Here is a 19,840-nt window from a genome sequence, read left to right as displayed (position 1 = left end):
CCCAACCCTGTTCGTGGGGCGCAAATTCGTAGGATATCATACAAACTGTTCTATGATAATATGTTGAGTAAACACAGAGAGACACAGGAGGAAAATAAGAGAAACAACTGAGGTTCCTGCAAAGTTTTGAGATCACAGTCTGAGATGTCAGACAATCACATATGAGCCAGGTCTCTGTGCAAATATGGCACAAATTTGAACAATTTTCAAAATATCTGCAACAGAAAATGAAAATGTATGCCTGTGTATATCCTCTGCCGCAATACTGCAAGTATTAGGAGTGCATTCATGGAAATAAAATTGTAGGTTTTAAGGCAATTAAAAATAAATATACACTTGACCAACTGTCTAAAACAAAAAGATATTAAATTTGCGATGATGAAGGGTGCTTTCACACCTGTAGTGGTGTCGCACCAGAGAGAAAAAATAATATATTGTTAGATTTTAGTTTTGGTTTGGTTCCTGTTTACACCTACTTTTTGCAAACGGACCAAGAGGAGTGAACATGAAGTTCTACCGACTGACAGGTAACTCGTTGATGGGACAGCTGTAGTGTTTCTCATCCTGCATCGTCAGGACTCGTGAGGAAATCAAATTCTGGTGTTTATGCAGCAGCACTTTTATGCTTTTAAAGTGTTTGTATTTATGTTATTTGGTTTCAGGAAGAGCTCGTAGAGAAAGAACTGATTGTAAGCATTATTAGGAGGCTGTTACTGCAAATCAATGGCATGTTTTGAATACTGACGACCAGAAACAGGATGAAAAGAAGGCGTCTTGCTCAGTATTGACTCGGGGCTTCATACTGTGGGGTCACTGTTACACACTTTGTAATGGACTTACAGATAACGAACAGACGTCAGATACGATCATGACAGTTTTAACAGCTTTTAAATCAGGGAAAATACCCTCACTGACGTGCATATGTGTTACCATGGTTACAAGTGTGCATTAGCATTAAAAGGATCAATAAATAGATCGCAGACAGATTTCACAATCAGCAGATGGATTTATCATCGGCGTAACTGTTGCTAAAACTACATACCTGCTGTCATATAATCCTGTGGTTGGTTAGTTTCCTTTCACAAACGAATTGCACCAGAGTCCGTTTGGCAGCGGCCCGAGACACACCTTTTCGGGCAGTCTCAGTTTGGTTGTTTGGTTCGCATCAGGGTTCAATTGACAGCTTTCACACCAGCCCAAACGAACCCTACTAACTGTGCAAATGAAGCTGAGTTCGTTTCAACCAAGCCAAACAGGTCAGCTGTAAAAGCATCCTTAAATGCACCAAACTGTTGGAACCACAGGATGTTTGATATTCATGCTTGATTTATCAGTTACCTAAGCATTTGTTTAAATTGTCTGCTGAATGATTTAGCGTCGACTCTTTTCAGCACTAAATACAACACAAGCGACTTTAAAATATGTGTCATTAAAGATGCAGCGACGTTCCAGTCGGAATGACTCCAGTATGACGTCTCTGTCGTCTTATCCCAGTGTAATGTAGCTGTGTGTGTGTGTTATATTATATTACACACACACACACACACACACACACACACACACACACACACACACACACCACATCCCCCTGAAGGTCTTTCCAGGTTAGAAAATGTAGGTTGAATGTTAGTGGGAGATCTGCTCTTATCAGGAATGTGTGTGTGTGTGTGTGTGTGTGTGTGTGTGTGTGTGTGTGTGTGTGTGTGTGTGTGTGTGTGTGTGTACCAGGTGTCTCAGTGCTGTCAGGCTCATAAAGAGAAGGTCAGTGGTTTATGATGTACAACGCCCACCTCCACCCGGGCAGGTGTGGTGATGTCATCCGTCCATCTCCTCATGTTTTCCTCTCACAGCTCATCAGGACTGACTCACACACAGACTCTGATTACCATCACTGTTACGGCTGCTTGTAAAAATCTTCTCAAACTCAGTGAATGCCTGAAGGCCGGTCACCATGACTACTTTTCTCGGACAATATATTGTCCCAGAAATAATTGCAATAAATGCTATTTTCATTCTGAGACCCTTTTGTGCCACTGATGGCAATATAATAGCATAATAATGCATGTTCACCCTTTCAAAGAGCAATGAACTTTCAATATTCAGACACTGGAATACGGAAACAATATTTAACATATTTTTAAAAAGTAATGAACACCTGTTACATATAGTGCATTTAACATTATAGTACTTTAATGGGAGTAGCCCCAAATTACTCAGTTTAAGACTTAATAAAGTAGAATTACATATTCTTTATTTTTCAGAATAAAACAAAGTAAAAAGATGTACAGTATATGTGTAATATTCTAACATCTAAATCTCTATTATCAAGCTGCAGTTGCTTTTATTTTGAAAGTCAGTGACACGAGTGCAACCTTTGACCCCGTGGTCACATTGGTCACCGACATGGAGGACTCCAGCCATGAAACTTTGCAGCCCGAGGATGAGGTGGCAGCCTACATGGAGTTCAAGACACACATGGAGGATCGTTCTGAGGTCTGATGGTGGTGGAGGGAGCATGCTAACATGTTTCCTAACCTGGCAGTGATTGAATGTTTTCGCCATCCCAGCATTGAGCTCAGCCAGTGAACGAGACGTCTCCTTTGCTGGAGTTCTAATTCAAGAACGAATTCGAGGGACTGGAGCCTGTGTGTGTTTAATCACCGATGCAGGTGTGTGTAGCCAGGCCAGGGTTCAAACTATAAACTGAAAAAAATAACTCAGTTCATGCCCACACAGTGATGGGACTTACAAATTGACACAGCCAGAGCGGACAATTTTCCAATATTGCCGTATCCCGACATCTACAATTACTTGATCAACTCTCCCTCGTCCTACTCCGCAGATTCCCTGAAAGCCTACAAGACCCTGGAGGGGTACAAATGGATACAATCTGGCAGCTTTACATATAACGGTAATAAAATAATGTAAGTAATTTTCTTATCGCACGCTTGTTTTGCGCTGCTCATTGAGTGAGCAACATCCTTTTACTAGCTCCGCAAAATCCACGCCATAACTCAAAGGTCAAACTTGCCTTTAATAAAAATTAAACGGTTAGAAATCGCAGTAAAAGCATGTAAAATAAACATTAAAGTTAATGAGCATCAGATTCTGTATCTGATAAGAAGTGATCACTACACAAGTGGAATCCGTTGCCTGTGGGCTCCCACCGCTCAGTTTTCTTCTGCTCGCTTCGTGCACGTTTCATGGCAGTAATCCACCTCCGCCGTCTTTCGGGATGTTTCGGGATTCGATAAAACGCTCTCCCCTTCACGTATCGACTGTTCTGACACCCAAGGGCACAACAGCTGTCCACCATGTTCACTTTTATATGAATACAGCCCGAAGAAGAGACGAGTTAGCTGTTAGCTGGCCTATGCTTGGCAGTCAGTTGAACAGCACACTTTCCTGCCAATATGGCTGTGTTTTAATTTTGACTGCTGCATGCCGGGATTGCATGATGTTGGCTACCGGAGCTCTATTTCACTACATCTACAGCACGTTAAACAACACAGATAGGCTATAGGCCTACAGCGCCCCATGGTGTCTTGGCGCCGTAATTGCAGCCAAAGGTGCAGGTAGGAGAATATCGTCGTTCTTTTGGAAAATATGTCCTTATTTTGGACTAGTTATGTATCTGGCTAACGTAAATAATACTCATTACATTGAAAAACACATAATTTGTGATAAAATAGTGGTTGTTAATGTTTTGTTAGAGACCCCCACAGATGTATGGCTTTACAGCTTTCATGGGAGCTAATGCCCTCTTTATGGGAGCCCAGCTCCCACTGGCTCCCACATAGTTCGAACCCCGGGTGTAGCTTTTCCTTAGACATAATGACGGTCAACGGGTCGCTTCTGTTACTGAGCTTTACAGGTATGAGCAGGTACGTGTACAGGACTCTGACATGGATGCTTCATGCACATCGTCATTCAGAAATATTCAAATACACCATTTTGAAGAATGGCAAGTTTCTCCCCGACCCAACTTTAGCCTAGATTTGGAGTGTTATGTAGCCCTCTCCCGTTTGGTGCCAATGGATGCCTTATGTCATTTTGTTTCATATGATACCATTAAGATCCGTCTCCACCAAACCCTTTCAGTCCAGCACCTCTGGAACCAGCAGTGAGCCTTCAGACATGGTACCTAGACCCTCGGTGTGTTCAGACAGTCCTCTTAAATGTGGGCGGGGTTGTTGTCACTCACTGCTCCGTCCAGCACTCGCTGTATTTCCTCATCAGCGGTGACACAGATGGAAGTCTGCACCTGGTTTATCGTCCACAGAACGAGGCTGCACGCCCACATTTTCACAACAAAATAGAACAGGCTGCAGTGAGAGTCTCTCTCCATGGGATATTTAAAAATAGCAGCTTTGTGCATTTAGTCCTTCTCAGGCAAGCTCAGGGGTTTAGTGTTGCTGTAGCCCACAGGAAGTGAGGATTAGAATATATGACCTTCATGTGATCTGCTCTCAGATGACAGGTTAAAATCTTTTAATAATAACGATAATTTTATTCATCATGCAAAACATATATCATGTATTGTGAGTGATATGTGACAGCAGACCAAAGTAAATTGTTGCTACTTGATCCCATTTATAGGTCAACCATAGACCTTTGCAGGGGCCATCCTCCGGCCTTTGGGCAGGGTCATCTGCACCCTTCCACCCCCCCTGACAGCAGACCTGTAGATGTCTAATGAAAAGTCTATAAAGTAATATAGTTAGAGGCCTAACTGTTGGACCATCAGACTTGGGCAAACTCCAGTAGTAACAGAAAAGTAAAAGGTTCTGTAATCAGGAAGACAGAATGAAGATAAATTAAAAGTGTTTCAGGACACACAGAGCGTACAGTCAGCCTTCTGTTTCTGCTGCTTTACAGTAACTCCTCTGTCCATTAGACACGAGCTTGTTTTTCCGTCAGTGCTGTATCACTGATGATTCCTCACACTGACCGTCTGAGCAGAGAAAGTAGCTGACTAACAGTCTCGGATCAGAGCTGTGCTGGGAATTCAAGGAAATGAACCTGTGAGTTGTGACAAGATAGTTTTCTGTCCTTTAACCTGCAGCCCAACTGACATCACAGTGAAGATGTCCATGTGTCTTAAGAAGAGAAGGGACTGGAGACTGATCCAGAAGGAAATTCCAGCATATGTATAAAATTAAATGTCTTTTTTGTCACTGTATGGATGTAATATTATGGGTTGTGTGAACTCAGCATGGACAGTGATTTACATGATCTTGATCAGAATAATTTAATCCATAAATGAGACCCAACATTCAACTAACTTTGGGCTGTTACGCTCTCAGGATGTGATACCAAAGTTTGCGGCTTTTGCAGGATTTGTCCCCAGGTTCATTGTAAACTCTGACTTATCCATGTGACTGTTAAGAAGCAGAAACATAACTTGTTTCTTCATGTGCAACATGTTAGTCTGGAGGTTTAAACTGGTGTCCTCTCACAGAGTTGGTGATTCAAACTAAACTTTCATCTCTGTCAGAGAAAACTGATCTGAGTTCAGTTCTTTATTAATTGTCCACACAACACAGATACCAGGGTCGATTACCAGCAGTTACTATGTTCGATTACACACGGCTGTTCTCAGCTTTTAATGTCCGCATCTCAGCTCGTCAACAAAAATGGAACATAGATTTGTCTTAGTTTTTATTATCAAGATCTATTTTTAGTAGGGATGCACTGAAATGAAAATTTGTAGCCGAAGCAGAATAAAATTAAACGCTTGGCCGAATACCGAGTACCGAATACTGTTGTTTAGTTTTTCATTGGCCCAAGTTTAAATCCATTTCTATAAGCCTTGTTTAATCACTGTTATTTTTTTGTCAATATAATTTTTACAGTGTTGTCTATGAGAAATAATTAACTGCAATTCAAATGCATTTCGCATAAATAAAATAAAAATCAACCAGCCACCCTCCTCCCCTGACAAGTAAAGAACAGTCCCTAAAGTGCGGTGAGGTTTGTGGACGGTTACCTGCCACAAAGAGAGAAATGTGAACGGCTCGTTTCTCCGCCACATACCTGTGTGCCGCCAAGGCTCAGCTGTCCAGGTACTTTTGGGCAGTCATGACGCCAAGAAGAGGATATTATTGGAGCCGACTTCTCCGTCGCCGGTAAGCCTTATCTTGCACCGCGGAGCAGTATGGCCGCCGTATTTGATTCGCCTTTCGTTTCTGCTGCTGGTTGAAATCTGTACTCGCACAATGTGCTGAATGATTTATTTTGCTCGCACAAAACTATTTTTAGTCGCAAATGTGAGTGCGGTGACGGACGGAGTAAAATATCGCCACATTGCCGACATTTTACTCCGTCCGTCACCGCATGCTGTTTGATTGCGCCACACGCCACTATTATTCGGCCTTGCTTTTAACTTATTCCACCGAATACCGAATGTGTGTTTTTTCCAATATTCGGCCGAATATATTCAGTTACCGAATATTCGGTGCATCCGTAATTTTTAGCTCTTCATTGTCTTGTTTCGTCATGGATAAAAGGTTGTTGATGAAAGATGTTCATTTCTGTCAACGACATTAACACTGGTTGACGATCATGAAAATTAGAGCAATCATGGATTAAAACACAAATGTGTTATAGACCTGCAATGTTCTAAAAGTCAACTACAAAGTAATTCAAACCAAATTCATACAATGTTAGCATTAAGAACACTAAGAGACAGTGTCTTTGGCTGATTCGTTGGTGCTCTCGCTTCAGCTCGCTCTTTCTAAAAATAACCTGTTTTTAGCAAAAACATCATAAATAATGTCCAGCCCTCTAATAACGAGTCCAGTGTCGATCAGAGCTTTAATAACTGGAAAGCAAAGCTGTGCACAAGTTAAAGTCCACCCAGACAGCTCCTGGGCCGTCACAGAGTACTAACCCCACAGCAGGGACTTTTTAGGGGAGCCAGGAACTAAATTTAACCCCTGGTTCCCCCAATTAAAAAGGCTCTCGAGTCCCTAAAATAGTTTCCTTGGTTCCTCAAGTGGAAACAGGCTCCACACAGTTATTCATGGAGGCCCTTAGTTTGGCCCACAGACCACCGGTTGGACCTCGCTGCCCTCAAACAGCCCCGTCCTCAGAGGACACGGTAATGAAACGGCTGCTTAGAGCACTTAAACAACAGTGTGTGGATGCACTTAAACAAACAGTGACACACACACACACACACACACACACACACACACACACTGTGGGAGCTGACCAGAGATGCAGATAATAGTCTCTGGTGGTCTGTTTGCTCCATCATCATGAAAGACAAACACACACACAGTACATAACTACACACAGTGCTCCCACAGGAACACACGTTATCAATCTCACACACACACACACACACACACACACACACACACACGTCATGACATCACCATCATCAGTGTAGAAAATGTAGTTTCTCGGAGGTCTGGATCAGCAGAGAGCAGCAGCAGATGGTGTTTGGCTCGTTCTCTGCCAAACTTCTCAGAGACTTCCCTCCCTCACTCGCCGATCACAAAGACAGCCACTGTACTTCCACCAAGTCGACCCAAACAACAACAACAACAGCAGCAGCAGCAGAGACGCCCTCGCTGACCTTCAGCTGGGTTTGTTTCCATGTTTTAGAGGGGCTTTTTTTGTCACCGGATGTGTGAAACGTGAGCGGCGGTGAATCTGCAGAGTGTGCGACACAATCGAGTCGACCCAAAAGGAAATCCATCTTCCATTAGTCGCGTCACGTTGCCTGTCGGACGCCGGCCATCGCTGCATCCGAAACTCAACTTCCAAACACCTGCTGCTCCAGGTGAAGGTGGAGTTCAAAGTTCAGCAGCCAGCTCTGTTATGGCACAAACCTCAGAGGAGTTTGGATCAGTGATCAGAGTGTTGCTACAATAATCCCAGGAAGTGATTTGGTGGTTTCTATTTACACAACGTGTAAATATTGATTGAAAAGAAAGAGTTTTAGACACAACAGCAGCATTTCAATCACTGTATTTCAACCTGTAGTTATTACCTGCTTTACACTGTTTATGTGTGGTCAGTATGCAACAAACAAGTATATAAATATTCCAGGTTGGCATGCAAAACACCAAATCATAATGCTCCTTTTAACTTCTCACCCAGAGAGAAATAGTTCATTTATAGTGTGTACGGACTGTAAAATAAATGCTTTGTGGAAACTGACTAAAATGTGACAGATTTGAACATTTGTTTTTCATTTGATTTACACTACATGTATAGAAGAGGTCGATTTAAATCACATTCATAAACAGCTTCGATACACTCCTTCGTGATACGAGAGCAATGACACAAAACTCTCTTCAGTAATGGGGCAGTTAAATGATTATAATTTTGTCTTTATCTCTTATTCTGGTCAATTGGAGATTCTGTAATCTTATGTCTTTGTCTTCTGCTTTTTGCAAACTTTCATCGCTGTTTCTTCAACATAACTGAGCGCTGCTCCTCATGTTCCTGCCTCTTCGGTTTGTTCCCTCTACATTAATTTTACAACCTCTTGTATCTGGCAGATCAGTAAACAAAAACTGACTTTCTCACAAACAAACACCCTGAATGCATCACACCAGCGTAAGATTCACAAACACTTTAAACCTGGAGTGTCTGCGTGCCTGTTTGGCAAAAGACTAACCAGCTCTTTACTCCTCACAGTAGCCAAAAGAGTCCAACACCTGTAAGACCTTGTTCTGGGCTGATTTTACACAGGTATATATAAGGTGCAGGGCATCGACCTTATACCTGCTTTGACCTGCTGCCTCTGTCTTCTGAGTTTCTACCAACACATCAGGGCTGAACAAAAAGTCTTCTCACTTTCAGTTGGTTGAGTGTCACATCATTTTTTCGACTTTGTGTAGTTTTAAAATCATGTTTTCAAAGATCTGAGGATGTTTAGTGGCTCGTCATGTCAGTCTGTGGTGTAGACGCAAAGAGTGACAGGTAACTCATCAGACAGGACTGACCTACAGTTTCTCTTTATCTGTTATCAACAAGTTGATCACTATACAGCTGAGATCAAAATGCTGAATGTTATGTCATTGTATTTTAACTCAAGTTTACTTTAAAGGTCCAGTGTGTAGGATTTAGTAGCATGTAGTGGTGAGTAGGCATGTCACGATTATAGATTTCCTTGGTACGATTATTGTCAGAGAAATAATCACACTTTTACAATTATCACGATTATTATGCATTAATTAATTTCACAATATAAATGTGTAAAATCACATGAACACTCCTTATAGATCTTTAAGTTTCATTTATTTCCATGCCAACATAACAAAAATAATATAGCAACAAAGCAAAGTAACCGAAAAGTACAAGATTTAATGACAATAATCCCATTGGAATTAAACAAAAATCACCTCTGTGTTAAACATCCACAGCAGGAGGTCCAGCACCTAGTCCGAGTTTTTTATAGGATGTACGTGTCTTTTTGTTGTCTTTAAATTACAATTACACAAATAAATTGACAGCATACCTCGTGCAGAGTTAATAATAAATGAAACAGACATCGTGCTGGAAGGACAAGTCCAACATTTACTCAACACAGATGGGAGGAAGCAAAAGGAGGTAATACTAATACTAAATGTTCACTGACTAAGGACCTTGAGAAGACATTACGTATATCTTCCATTGCACACTGACACTGAAACAGTCTGACGACTAAAAAAATGATTTGACCTCACGCTGTGTGCACACAAACTGCAAAACTATCCATCCAAAAAGTTTCTGAGACATGCCTTAGCTTGTCACGTTGCACTGGAAGCCCAACTCGTGTTATACCACTACACCATTAATTGCAAATGACACGCTAACATATAATTTTTAATTCAATGTTACATTAGATAAATTGAGATTGACGTATTTTAACCCAGTCATTGTGCATTTACCTTTACTTGTGCATGTAAAGCCGGGTGGTTGTCCCGCAGGTTTTGTATCATGTTGCTCGTGTTTGATCCTTTGGCTGCAACTTTTTTGTGGCATGTTTTACAAACTGGAAAGCCGTCATCAACAATGACCCCTTGGTCATTTTTGCAATAGCCAAAATGATCCCACACGGCTGACTTTATCCGTTTTTGAGGGGGAATAAGTCTTCATCCATACTTCATCACTCCGAGACGCCTATTCAGCTGTACTGCTTGGGTAACTTTGTTTTCGTTCCGTGCGAGCTGCGCTGACCTGCCTACTGTATATGGTTACGCATCCCGGCATAATCTTAGGAGAGTGACGGCGTTGAGGAATCTTTACGAATAATTAACCGTGGCGTTTAAAATCGCGGTTAATAGTGAAATCAAGTAATCGTGACATCCCTAGCAGTGAGGCTGTAACACGAAAATGTGAATGTCCCTATCTGGACCCAGCCAGTGTTTGGTTTGTCCATTCTGGGCTACTGTAGAAACAACATGGCAGACTCTGTGGAAGAGGACACCCTCCCTTTGTAGATATAAAAGGCTCATTCTGAGGTAACGAAAACATGATTCTTATTTTTTAGGTGATAATAGACAAAAGAAAACCTACTTATTATATAATATTCCATTTCTGACAATATGTCCACCTAAATCCGACACACTGGACCTTTAAAGTTGCTCGGCAACAATCAACTGCGTCATTTTAGATAGAAACAAGTTTGTGATTGTTTGATGCTCTGTAGATCACCAATACAACATGAGGAGCATAATTCATAGGTAAAAATCTTAAAATAAATCAATTCTAAAATAAAAATGTATATTGATATTACAGCAGGAAGATGGGGTTGAAACCATTCCCACAGTTTTAATGCCAATCAATATGTTTCACTTCACTAATCAGACGTAAAAGCAATAATCTGTGTTCCACTGACGTGTAAAACTTTATTAATTTGTTTTAAATCACAGCTGAAAGAAGATAAATGTTAATATTTTCCCCTGAAACCCAACATGTGTCTCTAGTCTGCGGCCATCAGAGCGTCTCAGCTGAAGTCACTGGGCACCAGCAGCTCGGATGGAGGTCAGCACTGATATAAAATCGATGTTGTCCTGTGTGGGCGGGGCCGGAGTACCAGGGACACTGCTGCCTGCTGACCTTTCCTCAATGTCATTTTCAACCCTCCCCTCCCTCCCTCCCCTCTGGCGTTATCGACAGCTCTCTGTTGTGCTGGTTCGGGGGCATCGGTTTGCCCGATCAATAGAAAACACCCCCACAAAAACACCTCTGGAGAGGAGCAGGGGAGAGTTTCAGTCCCTCACCATCCAATGAAAACCAGGAATCCTCCACCCTAAACAATGAAAACTCCTGAGCAGGTATCAGATCACCTCCCGCCGCCGTCTGCTGCTGCTTCAGGGGTTTCAGACTTCGAGGATTGATGCATCACAGATTTGAAGACGTGTGAAGACGTTCAGTTTATAAAGCTCTGGGACACCTGCACAGTTTTTTTCAACATTGTGAACTTCAGGCTGTTCTCACGCACTGTTCGTACGTTTTCCTATGACAAGTTATGCACCAAAACTCATGCATATCCAACATAATGCTGAGCTAGTAATTCGTGGTTAAACCCACGTATTTTGGAAGGCTGTGATCACTTAATCGATGCGTTGACAGGAGTAAGGAAGGAAGCGGTTCCAAGCTGCCCGGTTAGAAGTCAGGTTGGGGCAGTGGATGGGTCACAAAACATAGGACTTTCCTCCGGGAGACTGGTGTTTCGAAGTGTATGAACTTTGAGTCATTTTAAGGTACAGTTTGTCCTCACCATGTTTTTTTCCTTAACTTAACCACAGTAACTTTCCCTTAATTACTTAACTTTACATTAGGCATGTAACATTATTCATGGGGCAGGAATTCATAGCATATCATACGAACCGTTGTATGAGGATACTTTGTGGCTGCATCTTCGCCTCAGTTTGCATCGCCTACTACTCGTCTTCAGTTCTGTCTGACAACACCTTTAACCTATAAAGTGTTAAGTGTTTATTGCCAGCATGTTTCTCAAGGTTAAAGTCACAGGAAATGACATCCTGTCATCTCTGCGACTTGTGCTCCAAGAGAAAGGGTCAAGGTTTGGTTTGTTAGTGGTTAGTTTTTTTTCCTGTGCTGATATTAGCTGATCACTTATATAACGTTGTCTGAAAATCCTTTGGCTGAAAGACGAGAAGAAACTGCAGTAAAAAAAATGCCAAAAATATGTTTAAAGTAATTAAGAAACTGTGTCATCATTATATAGTTTGTCCACAGCATCAACAAAGTCAAAGATTTATAAATACGTTTTTTAGGCCTGGGTGACATCACAGTATTACAGTATACCAGGGTATGAGAAATCCTATAGGTATGATGATTCTCAGTACAGAGGTTCATCTTTCTATCAAACAGATATGGAGAGGCTGTATTTGGGATGTATTGTATGTAGTGCACATCAGGCGCCACCAGAGGTCAGTCTCTACTGATGAGCTGAGAGATATGGTGACTGTGAGTGGTTGGGATAACGTTACAGGACTGTAAACCGCCAGCAGCAGCAGCAGAGGAAGACTGTGGGAAAAGCAACATATTTTCAAATCTAACTTGGCAAATTAAAGGTTTATTTCGACCAATCCAGAGCTGGTGAGAACTTGTTGGGATAGTGGAAAGACACAAGCAAGATGGTTTAGATGAGTTTTACTTTGTTTCTGTCGAGTTTGAACGAAGTACGTTGGGCAAAGAGAGAAACTTGAGTTCAGAGGAAGCACAACTGCATTCTTAAGAAAATAAGAAAAACAGTTTAAGAATATTTCTTTTCTTGACATTTGAGCTTGTAGAACGTAACAAACTCAACTCTCACTACAATGACTTCTATCACCAGCAGCTCAGCTCAAGTTTTTGTTTTTTTTACATAAATACTGTCATATACCCTGGTGAAATGAGAAATCATGTCGGTATGAAGGTACAAAATAACAGATACCGCCCAACACTTAGAAACGATTACAAATAGAAATAGTATTAAACCTTTCAAACGATACTCAGTCCTCCTAAAAAGACTATCGTCCTTTACTTCCTGATTTTTTAGTGATGTTCATTTACTTTAAACAGAATATATCAATCACATATTTCACCCAAAGACACCTGATTATCAACCTACTGTAGCTTACAGAGGAGGTTAGCTTAGCCTGTGTGTAGCCTGGCAAATCCCAGGGCAAAAACTGACACACAAACACACAGGTTATTTCTTCATTTGAAGACGAGTGTACAAACATTTTTTTTACCAACTCAGAATATCTCTCATTTGGATTTTATCAGCTGGACATCCAGACGACACCCCTGAGAGAGATTTAAGTCAGTAAATAAAACCGAAACTAAACGTTGGGGAACAATAACAGAGTCTTAATAAGTAGCCACAGTGGATATGACACTCTTGTCCTAACCAACAGCCTGCTGCCTGCCTCTCTCTGCGGCCTGGTGCAGTCTGGGTAAACATTTCAGGAGCTGAGCCTATTATCTGACTGAACGCAGCTGTATGAGTCATGTGTTCACCTGCAGGGGTGTGCACAGCACGAGGCAGGGTAAAGAAAAGGAAGGTAGGCTCCTTCATCGGGTTACCTGCTGCCTACGCTCTCTCCGCCCGCGATGAAGAATCTGATTTGCTGAGGACTCTGTTGGTGCGTTCAAAGCCAACATGTTCTGAGAGGTTCATTCAAACTCTGCAGCTTTTAGCACTTTATAACGACCACGTAACAACGTCTAGATGATTGGCAATGCCAGAGAAAATGAAGCAATCAATTTGAGTCTGCCGCTATACTCACATCACATGTTCCTGTCACTGAATCATGGACCTTTCATGACAGAGCACCATCCTTTCTGCATGCCTGCTGCCACATCCACTCACCTAGAAGCTACACCCATACCTGATGTACTTTAGGTCCATATCAGTGCATTTTGGATCAGTGCGTCCTATTAAAGGTCTCAAAGAAACTGGCTCAAAGGACGTGTCATCTGACCACATCTAAACGCCTCCCTCTCAAAGCTCTGCATCTTTTGTGTCTTTGGCACTCATAGAAATGGACATGACACCGCACACTTTCAGGTGCTGCACTCATTCGTTTACATGACACAAGACAGAAGTAGTTGCATGACAAATGAAAAAAGAGAGCTAGAGAGAAAGGCCTTACTCAATATTTACTCCTGTGCACATCTAACCAATCACCGTGTAAAGTGGGCGTGACTGACAGCTACAGAAAAATTACAAAAAATGACCAGTCACAGCGCCGTCTTTTCCAATGTCAGAAAATTTGTGGTGGAGCCCCAGCGGGAGTTCAGACACTGTTTGACTATCTGACGATCACTACTTTCTAGGGTTGCAGCGGTGTACCGGTTTCAAGGTATACTGTGATATAAAAGTTGACAGTTATCATAATGTGTACATTTGCTTATCTACAATATTTAAAAAAAAAATGCAACTGGACGTTGAATCTCGCCTTTATTTTAATTACATTCTAAGAGGGAGACTTTCTACACACACCTCCATTAACAAAATGGTTTCAAGTTTCAATTATAGTTATAAATGTTTGTTTAACCAACAACATCCCTTCTGTTTTCATCACTTTCAGGCTCATTCTGACTGATAATAACAAACATTCTGTAATAACATGATACAGTGAAATAGTAAAAAAACATGTTGCAACTCCTACATTTTGGAGCATACACAGGACACAAACAAGGGTCATTGAAAGGTCAAGGCCACATTCAGACCCATCAACCAGACTTTCACACCCTCTTTACTTCATCATTGCTGTGAATGGGTTAATAATATTGTTGATTGAAAGTCTAAACACTAAAGGGCGATATGTGTGCCGCAGTCACATGCCGATGGCCACTGACCAAGATGCCATATTTGACACTGAGAATGAGACCGGACTGTTCAAGCAGTAGGCGTCTCTGGTACATTATTTTTATGCTGTAAGCACAGTCATTGTGAAGAAGGATAATATGATCGCTCCTCCTCAAAATGTTTAATTGCTGTGCCGAACTCATGAATCAGTTTCTCATTACTCCAGCTCTTTATCCTACTGAACAGTGATACTCAACACGCTTTTCCCAGGACACTTTTGCAAAATGGCAGGAGGCCAGGGGCCAGTTAACAAATGAACATTAATAATATTTATTATTTTATGTGATAAATGAATTGCCTGTTTCAACCTTTAAGTGTTTTCTGTCGTCACTCATCTACACCAAGAAGCAAATCCAGTCGCAGCAGCCCTGCACAGGTCAGGTGTACGCAGGGGCATTTGAGAACATTCAAGACTTAGCTTGAACCTCTGTTGGGGGACCCCTGCCCGTTCTCACTCACAACTCATCAAATATCACCGCTTTGTCAGCGATCTCTGCATCAAACACCAACACACAGAGGCACCATCGCGTCAGTGTGATATGAACTGGGCGGCAGCAGTTTGTGATGATGTTTTCAATGTAGTATGAAGAGCAAAGTCCATATCGGGTGGGAGGCGGTGGCGTCAGGTAGCTAGGACAGGTCCCAGTACACGCTATTATGATGGGCCCTAGTGCAGACTGTTTACTTGTGATGAAGCACACTCGCCTAAACTAGCTTCCTCATGTCATATAGTCTCAGCACAATCAAAACGAGTCTTGACATTGGACATTAACAAACACCTAGCAGTTAGCATTGCTCATCTGTACATGACAAAAATACCAGACAGTAAGAAATTATTCATTTAAAGGAACTTTTTTTAATGTAAAATAAGCATTCACTTTTGTTGTACTGACTATTTTCGAGGGCATAAATAGCAGATGGCACCATTTTTAATCTAATCTTCTTTGAGCATACGAATATTTCTTAAGCAGCAATCTAAATAACTCATTTCCTGTCTAACACATTGTTGGAGGCCCTGCTCTCTTTACGGGCCCTCCCACCCCAGGGGCCCCAACGCAACCATACTGCCTGCAGTGTCTATATTTACGGCCCTGGTGGGAGCTGAAGTGTTTGGTCAAACAACTCTGGACTTTCCATTTGTTAACCTGCTGTTCATTTCCCGTGTAAAACCAAAAGTCAGTCGAGTAATTTTAATAACAGCGTAGTGTGCCCGTATGAGTAGCATGCTACACACAACCATGATGCTTAATTCTAAACCTCACCACAGACTTTTGTTGCCTGAACATGAGGAAGTAAACCTAAAAATAGGGCTGTCTATCAATTATAATATTCAATCGCAATTAATTGCAAATTACACTCATATTTTTTATCTGTTCTAAATGTACCTTAAAGGTATATTTCTCAAGTTTTTAATACTCTTATCAACATGGGAGTGGACAAATATGCTTGTTTTATGCAAATGTATTAGGCCTATTATTATTATTATTATTGCAACAATAAAAAACCATGAGAAATACTGTCCAGAATGTTCTCCAGAATAACCTCAGAGGTTCTGCTGAAAGCATATCACGGCAAACTCAAGCCCAACAACAGATGGACTTATTGACTTACTTAGTAACACTAACACAATGTGGTGTCCTCAAGTGTCCTCCACTCACTGAGGTTTGCTTCTGCTTGACATCCACAACGTTAATGCCGCATCGCTTCCTGATTTCCCAAACTACAGGGTGGGCCGAGGGTCATAATTACAGAGGGTACATGCATTAAATCGATCACGCATAAAAAAAATATTGTGGCATGAAAAGGGATTTGCGTTAACTCGTTATTACATATGACAGCCCTACTAAAAAAAGTTTTTCTACTTTGTAAATTTGTTTTGAAAAAGTCTGTTTGCACATAACGAGCAGAAAACGGCAGCTCTGAGGTCTCATTTATAAAACAGTGCATAGGATTCATACTAAAAATGTACATAAGCACAAAAGTCAAAATGGCATGAAACAAAAAATATTAACAATTTTTACCTCACCATCTGCTTCGCAAATTTCCCGTCTCCAAAATGTTCGTAAGCATGGCTCAAAGTTTCTCCCCTCAAGTCTGTGGCGTACGCCTCCTTCAGGCCTCGTCTTATGCGTACGCAGTGTTTATAAATGAGACACCAGGGACCAAGTCATTGATTTGCAAGTCACAAGCAAGTCTCAAGCACTTAAGGCCTGTGTCAAGTTCCAATTCCCAAATCCTAAACTTTGAGTTTTGAGTCCTAAACATGTCAAAATGCGTTCGTTACCAAACGTAATGCTATTTAAACAAAAGAGTAATTATAAATTACATTTACAAGAATGAAATGAATCATGGCACTTTTTTTTAAAATAACGTCCTTTCCAATCTTTGGGTTTAGGGGAAGGTATCAAGTATTTTCAAGTCAAAAGCTCAGGTCCAAGTGAAGGCACGAGTCACTGGTGTTCAAGCCAAAGTCAAGCTACAGGTCTCTTCATTTGTCAAGTTGAATGTTAAGTAGGGGCGCACGACAATATACTGGCTGATATTTAAAATGAACTCTCAGAGCGGCCAACATGCTTTTTCTTATTTTGCACTATGAATAAATATTATGGACATTGAAAAGATTGATTTCATGTCTTCATCAGCTGGTGGGCCGTTACCATAAGAGTATGCATGTATACAATGATGTGAATTCCACTACAGAGGAGACTTGATGATGATCACTGAAATCAGGTGGGAAAAAGTGAATATATCGATATTAGCATCGGTTATCAGTGAGTTGTTACATATTGGCATATTGCATATCAGCAAAAAATCCAATATCGTGCATTTCTAGTCCAAAAGTCATCAAATTTGTGACTCGAACTTGACTCGAGTCCAAGTCATGTGACTCGAGTCCCCACCTCTGGGAAACAGAAGTGTATTTTGAAAACATAAAATGCATGATATGAGAGGTACGCTGTCACTGAACATCCAAACAGGACCCAGGAGGGTACCTAGCGTGACCCCTGACAAAGCGGGCATATTTGGCAAGTTGGGATGAGAACAGGTTTGGGAACCTGACACTTGTTTTAATATACAGGCTCTGTTTTTGATGCTTTTTATGGGTCCTGGCACCTTATTTACTTTCAAATTACAAAAAAACTTCCAGTGTGAATCAATTTACTTTAATTGTGAGTTAGTGAACGGTCGGCGGGGCACCTGGGCCTTGAGTTGAGTATCACTGCTGTAGAACACATACTGCAGTTGGCCTACGTCTGTTTGCTTCTACTTTGTATATTTTGACTGGTATACGCCACAACACCCAGGCGAAATATTTGTATCTGAAAACCTACTTGGCAATAACTGATTCTGATCCTCAAACTGGATTTTTGGATCGTATTTTATCGTCTCATCGGTACCTGAAACATTTTCCTTTTGGATAACTGAATAATGAGATAGTGTTATGAGAGGGAATAATCACCCTTTGGTTGAACTGGTCACAACCTGTGGACACAAGCACCCTGATGATGAGTCACATCACACCGTGGCCTCATCTGAAGAGGTCATGAGCCAGAGAGGCAGAGAGGGAACAGTGCTCTATACTGGGACTGAGTCCCTCCTCATCGCCCCTGTTTCTAGGACTGGAGGACAACATGCAAACATGAGATTGATAAAGACATGTTGGGATGTTGCATGTGATGTGAGCCCCTGCAGAACCTCCTGTCTGCTCTGTCAAGCCCATGATGATGCGAACTGCAGCCCCATCATCTCCCCTCTGTTATCACATCTGCAGGAGGCTGCACACGTTTCTCCAAAAATCTCTCCGACCTCAACCAACCCTTCCACGAGGAGGGAGATGAGGAGGAGGATGAGGAGGGCCCCTGCACCCCCTCATCACTTGAGCCCGTAACAACACATCAGCACCAGTCCGTATCCATGTGATCAATGCACAAACCTACAGCGGCGGCGGCGGCGCGCCAATCAGCAGCCGATCATGATGATCAGAGAATAATAATGATGAGGTGGCTTGTTATTATTATGGGGTGCAGGGATGGGGAGGGGTACTCACTCGTCTGGGCGCGTGTCCTCGCTCATTTTTTTCCGTTTCACCTCCGGTAATAACGAGCTCCCGCCGCGGCTGCACAGCGCGGTGTCTTCATGTTTCCTCGCCCTTCAGCGGCAGAAGCGGCGGCGGATCCGGTTCTCTCCCGCGCTGCGCTCGGTTCTTGAATCCCGATTTGTGTTATGTATGAATCTCCGTCTCCCCCTCCTCCTCCTCCTCCTCCAACACCACCTCCTCCTCCTCTTCTTCTTCTCCCTTCACTCCTCAATTACTGGAGCGCATCCGAAGAGGCGCATCCGATCTCCTCTTCCACCTCCACCTTCTCCTCCTCCTCCTCCTACGCCTTTTCTTTCTTTTCCTCCTCTTCTTCCTCCTCCGCCGCCTCCTCTACCTCCTCCCCCGCCGGGCCGGGCTGGAATGCGGTGACCGAAAATGGTGCGCTGGTATCGGTGAGGATGGCCCCGGACGAGCCCCATCTCCTCCTTACTCCATGTTGGATTCAGTGAGCGCAGGCAGAGCGGAGCGGACTGAGGAAGAGGAGGAGGAGGAGGAGGAGGAGGGGGGCGGGTGACGTCAGACCCGAAGGACTGCAGAGTCACGTGCTATTACCATATAATAATAATAATAATAATAATAATATGCTAGATAATTTAACGCAAATAATAACATTTATTATTATTATTATTATTATTAATAATGATAAGAAGAAGAATTTTATTATTATTATTATTATTATTATTATTATTATTACTATTATTATTATTGTTGTTGTTGTTGTTGTTGTTATTATGTAGCCTAAAGAAACTATCCTAGCAGTTGTAGTACAAGCACCAATACTGCCAATGTAGTATTGTAGTAATAATTTTATTACTATTATGATACCTACTAATAATTGATAAGCATGTAAACTAGCAGGAGTTAAGTAATACTACAAGATATGATCAGTTGAAATACTAGAAATAAAGTAG

At 41.9% G+C, this 19,840-nt stretch overlaps 1 protein-coding gene across 1 annotated transcript in view; it reads right to left on the bottom strand.

The window, feature by feature from the left end:
- spred2a (sprouty related EVH1 domain containing 2a) overlaps positions 1–19,394 on the bottom strand; it is a 45,128-nt gene extending 25,734 nt beyond the window's left edge. Inside the window, exon 1 of the mRNA XM_049572550.1 lies at positions 18,879–19,394. Within this exon, the coding sequence (XP_049428507.1) occupies positions 18,879–18,904 (26 nt within the window). The 5' untranslated portion in view covers positions 18,905–19,394. The remainder of the gene's footprint in view (positions 1–18,878) is intronic.
- Between the last annotated feature and the right edge of the window lie 446 nt (positions 19,395–19,840).

The sequence above is a fragment of the Epinephelus fuscoguttatus genome, linkage group LG3 (genome assembly GCF_011397635.1).
Source record: "Epinephelus fuscoguttatus linkage group LG3, E.fuscoguttatus.final_Chr_v1".
Taxonomy (NCBI): Eukaryota; Metazoa; Chordata; class Actinopteri; order Perciformes; family Serranidae; genus Epinephelus; species Epinephelus fuscoguttatus.
This window is presented reverse-complemented; position numbering and strand designations above follow the sequence as displayed.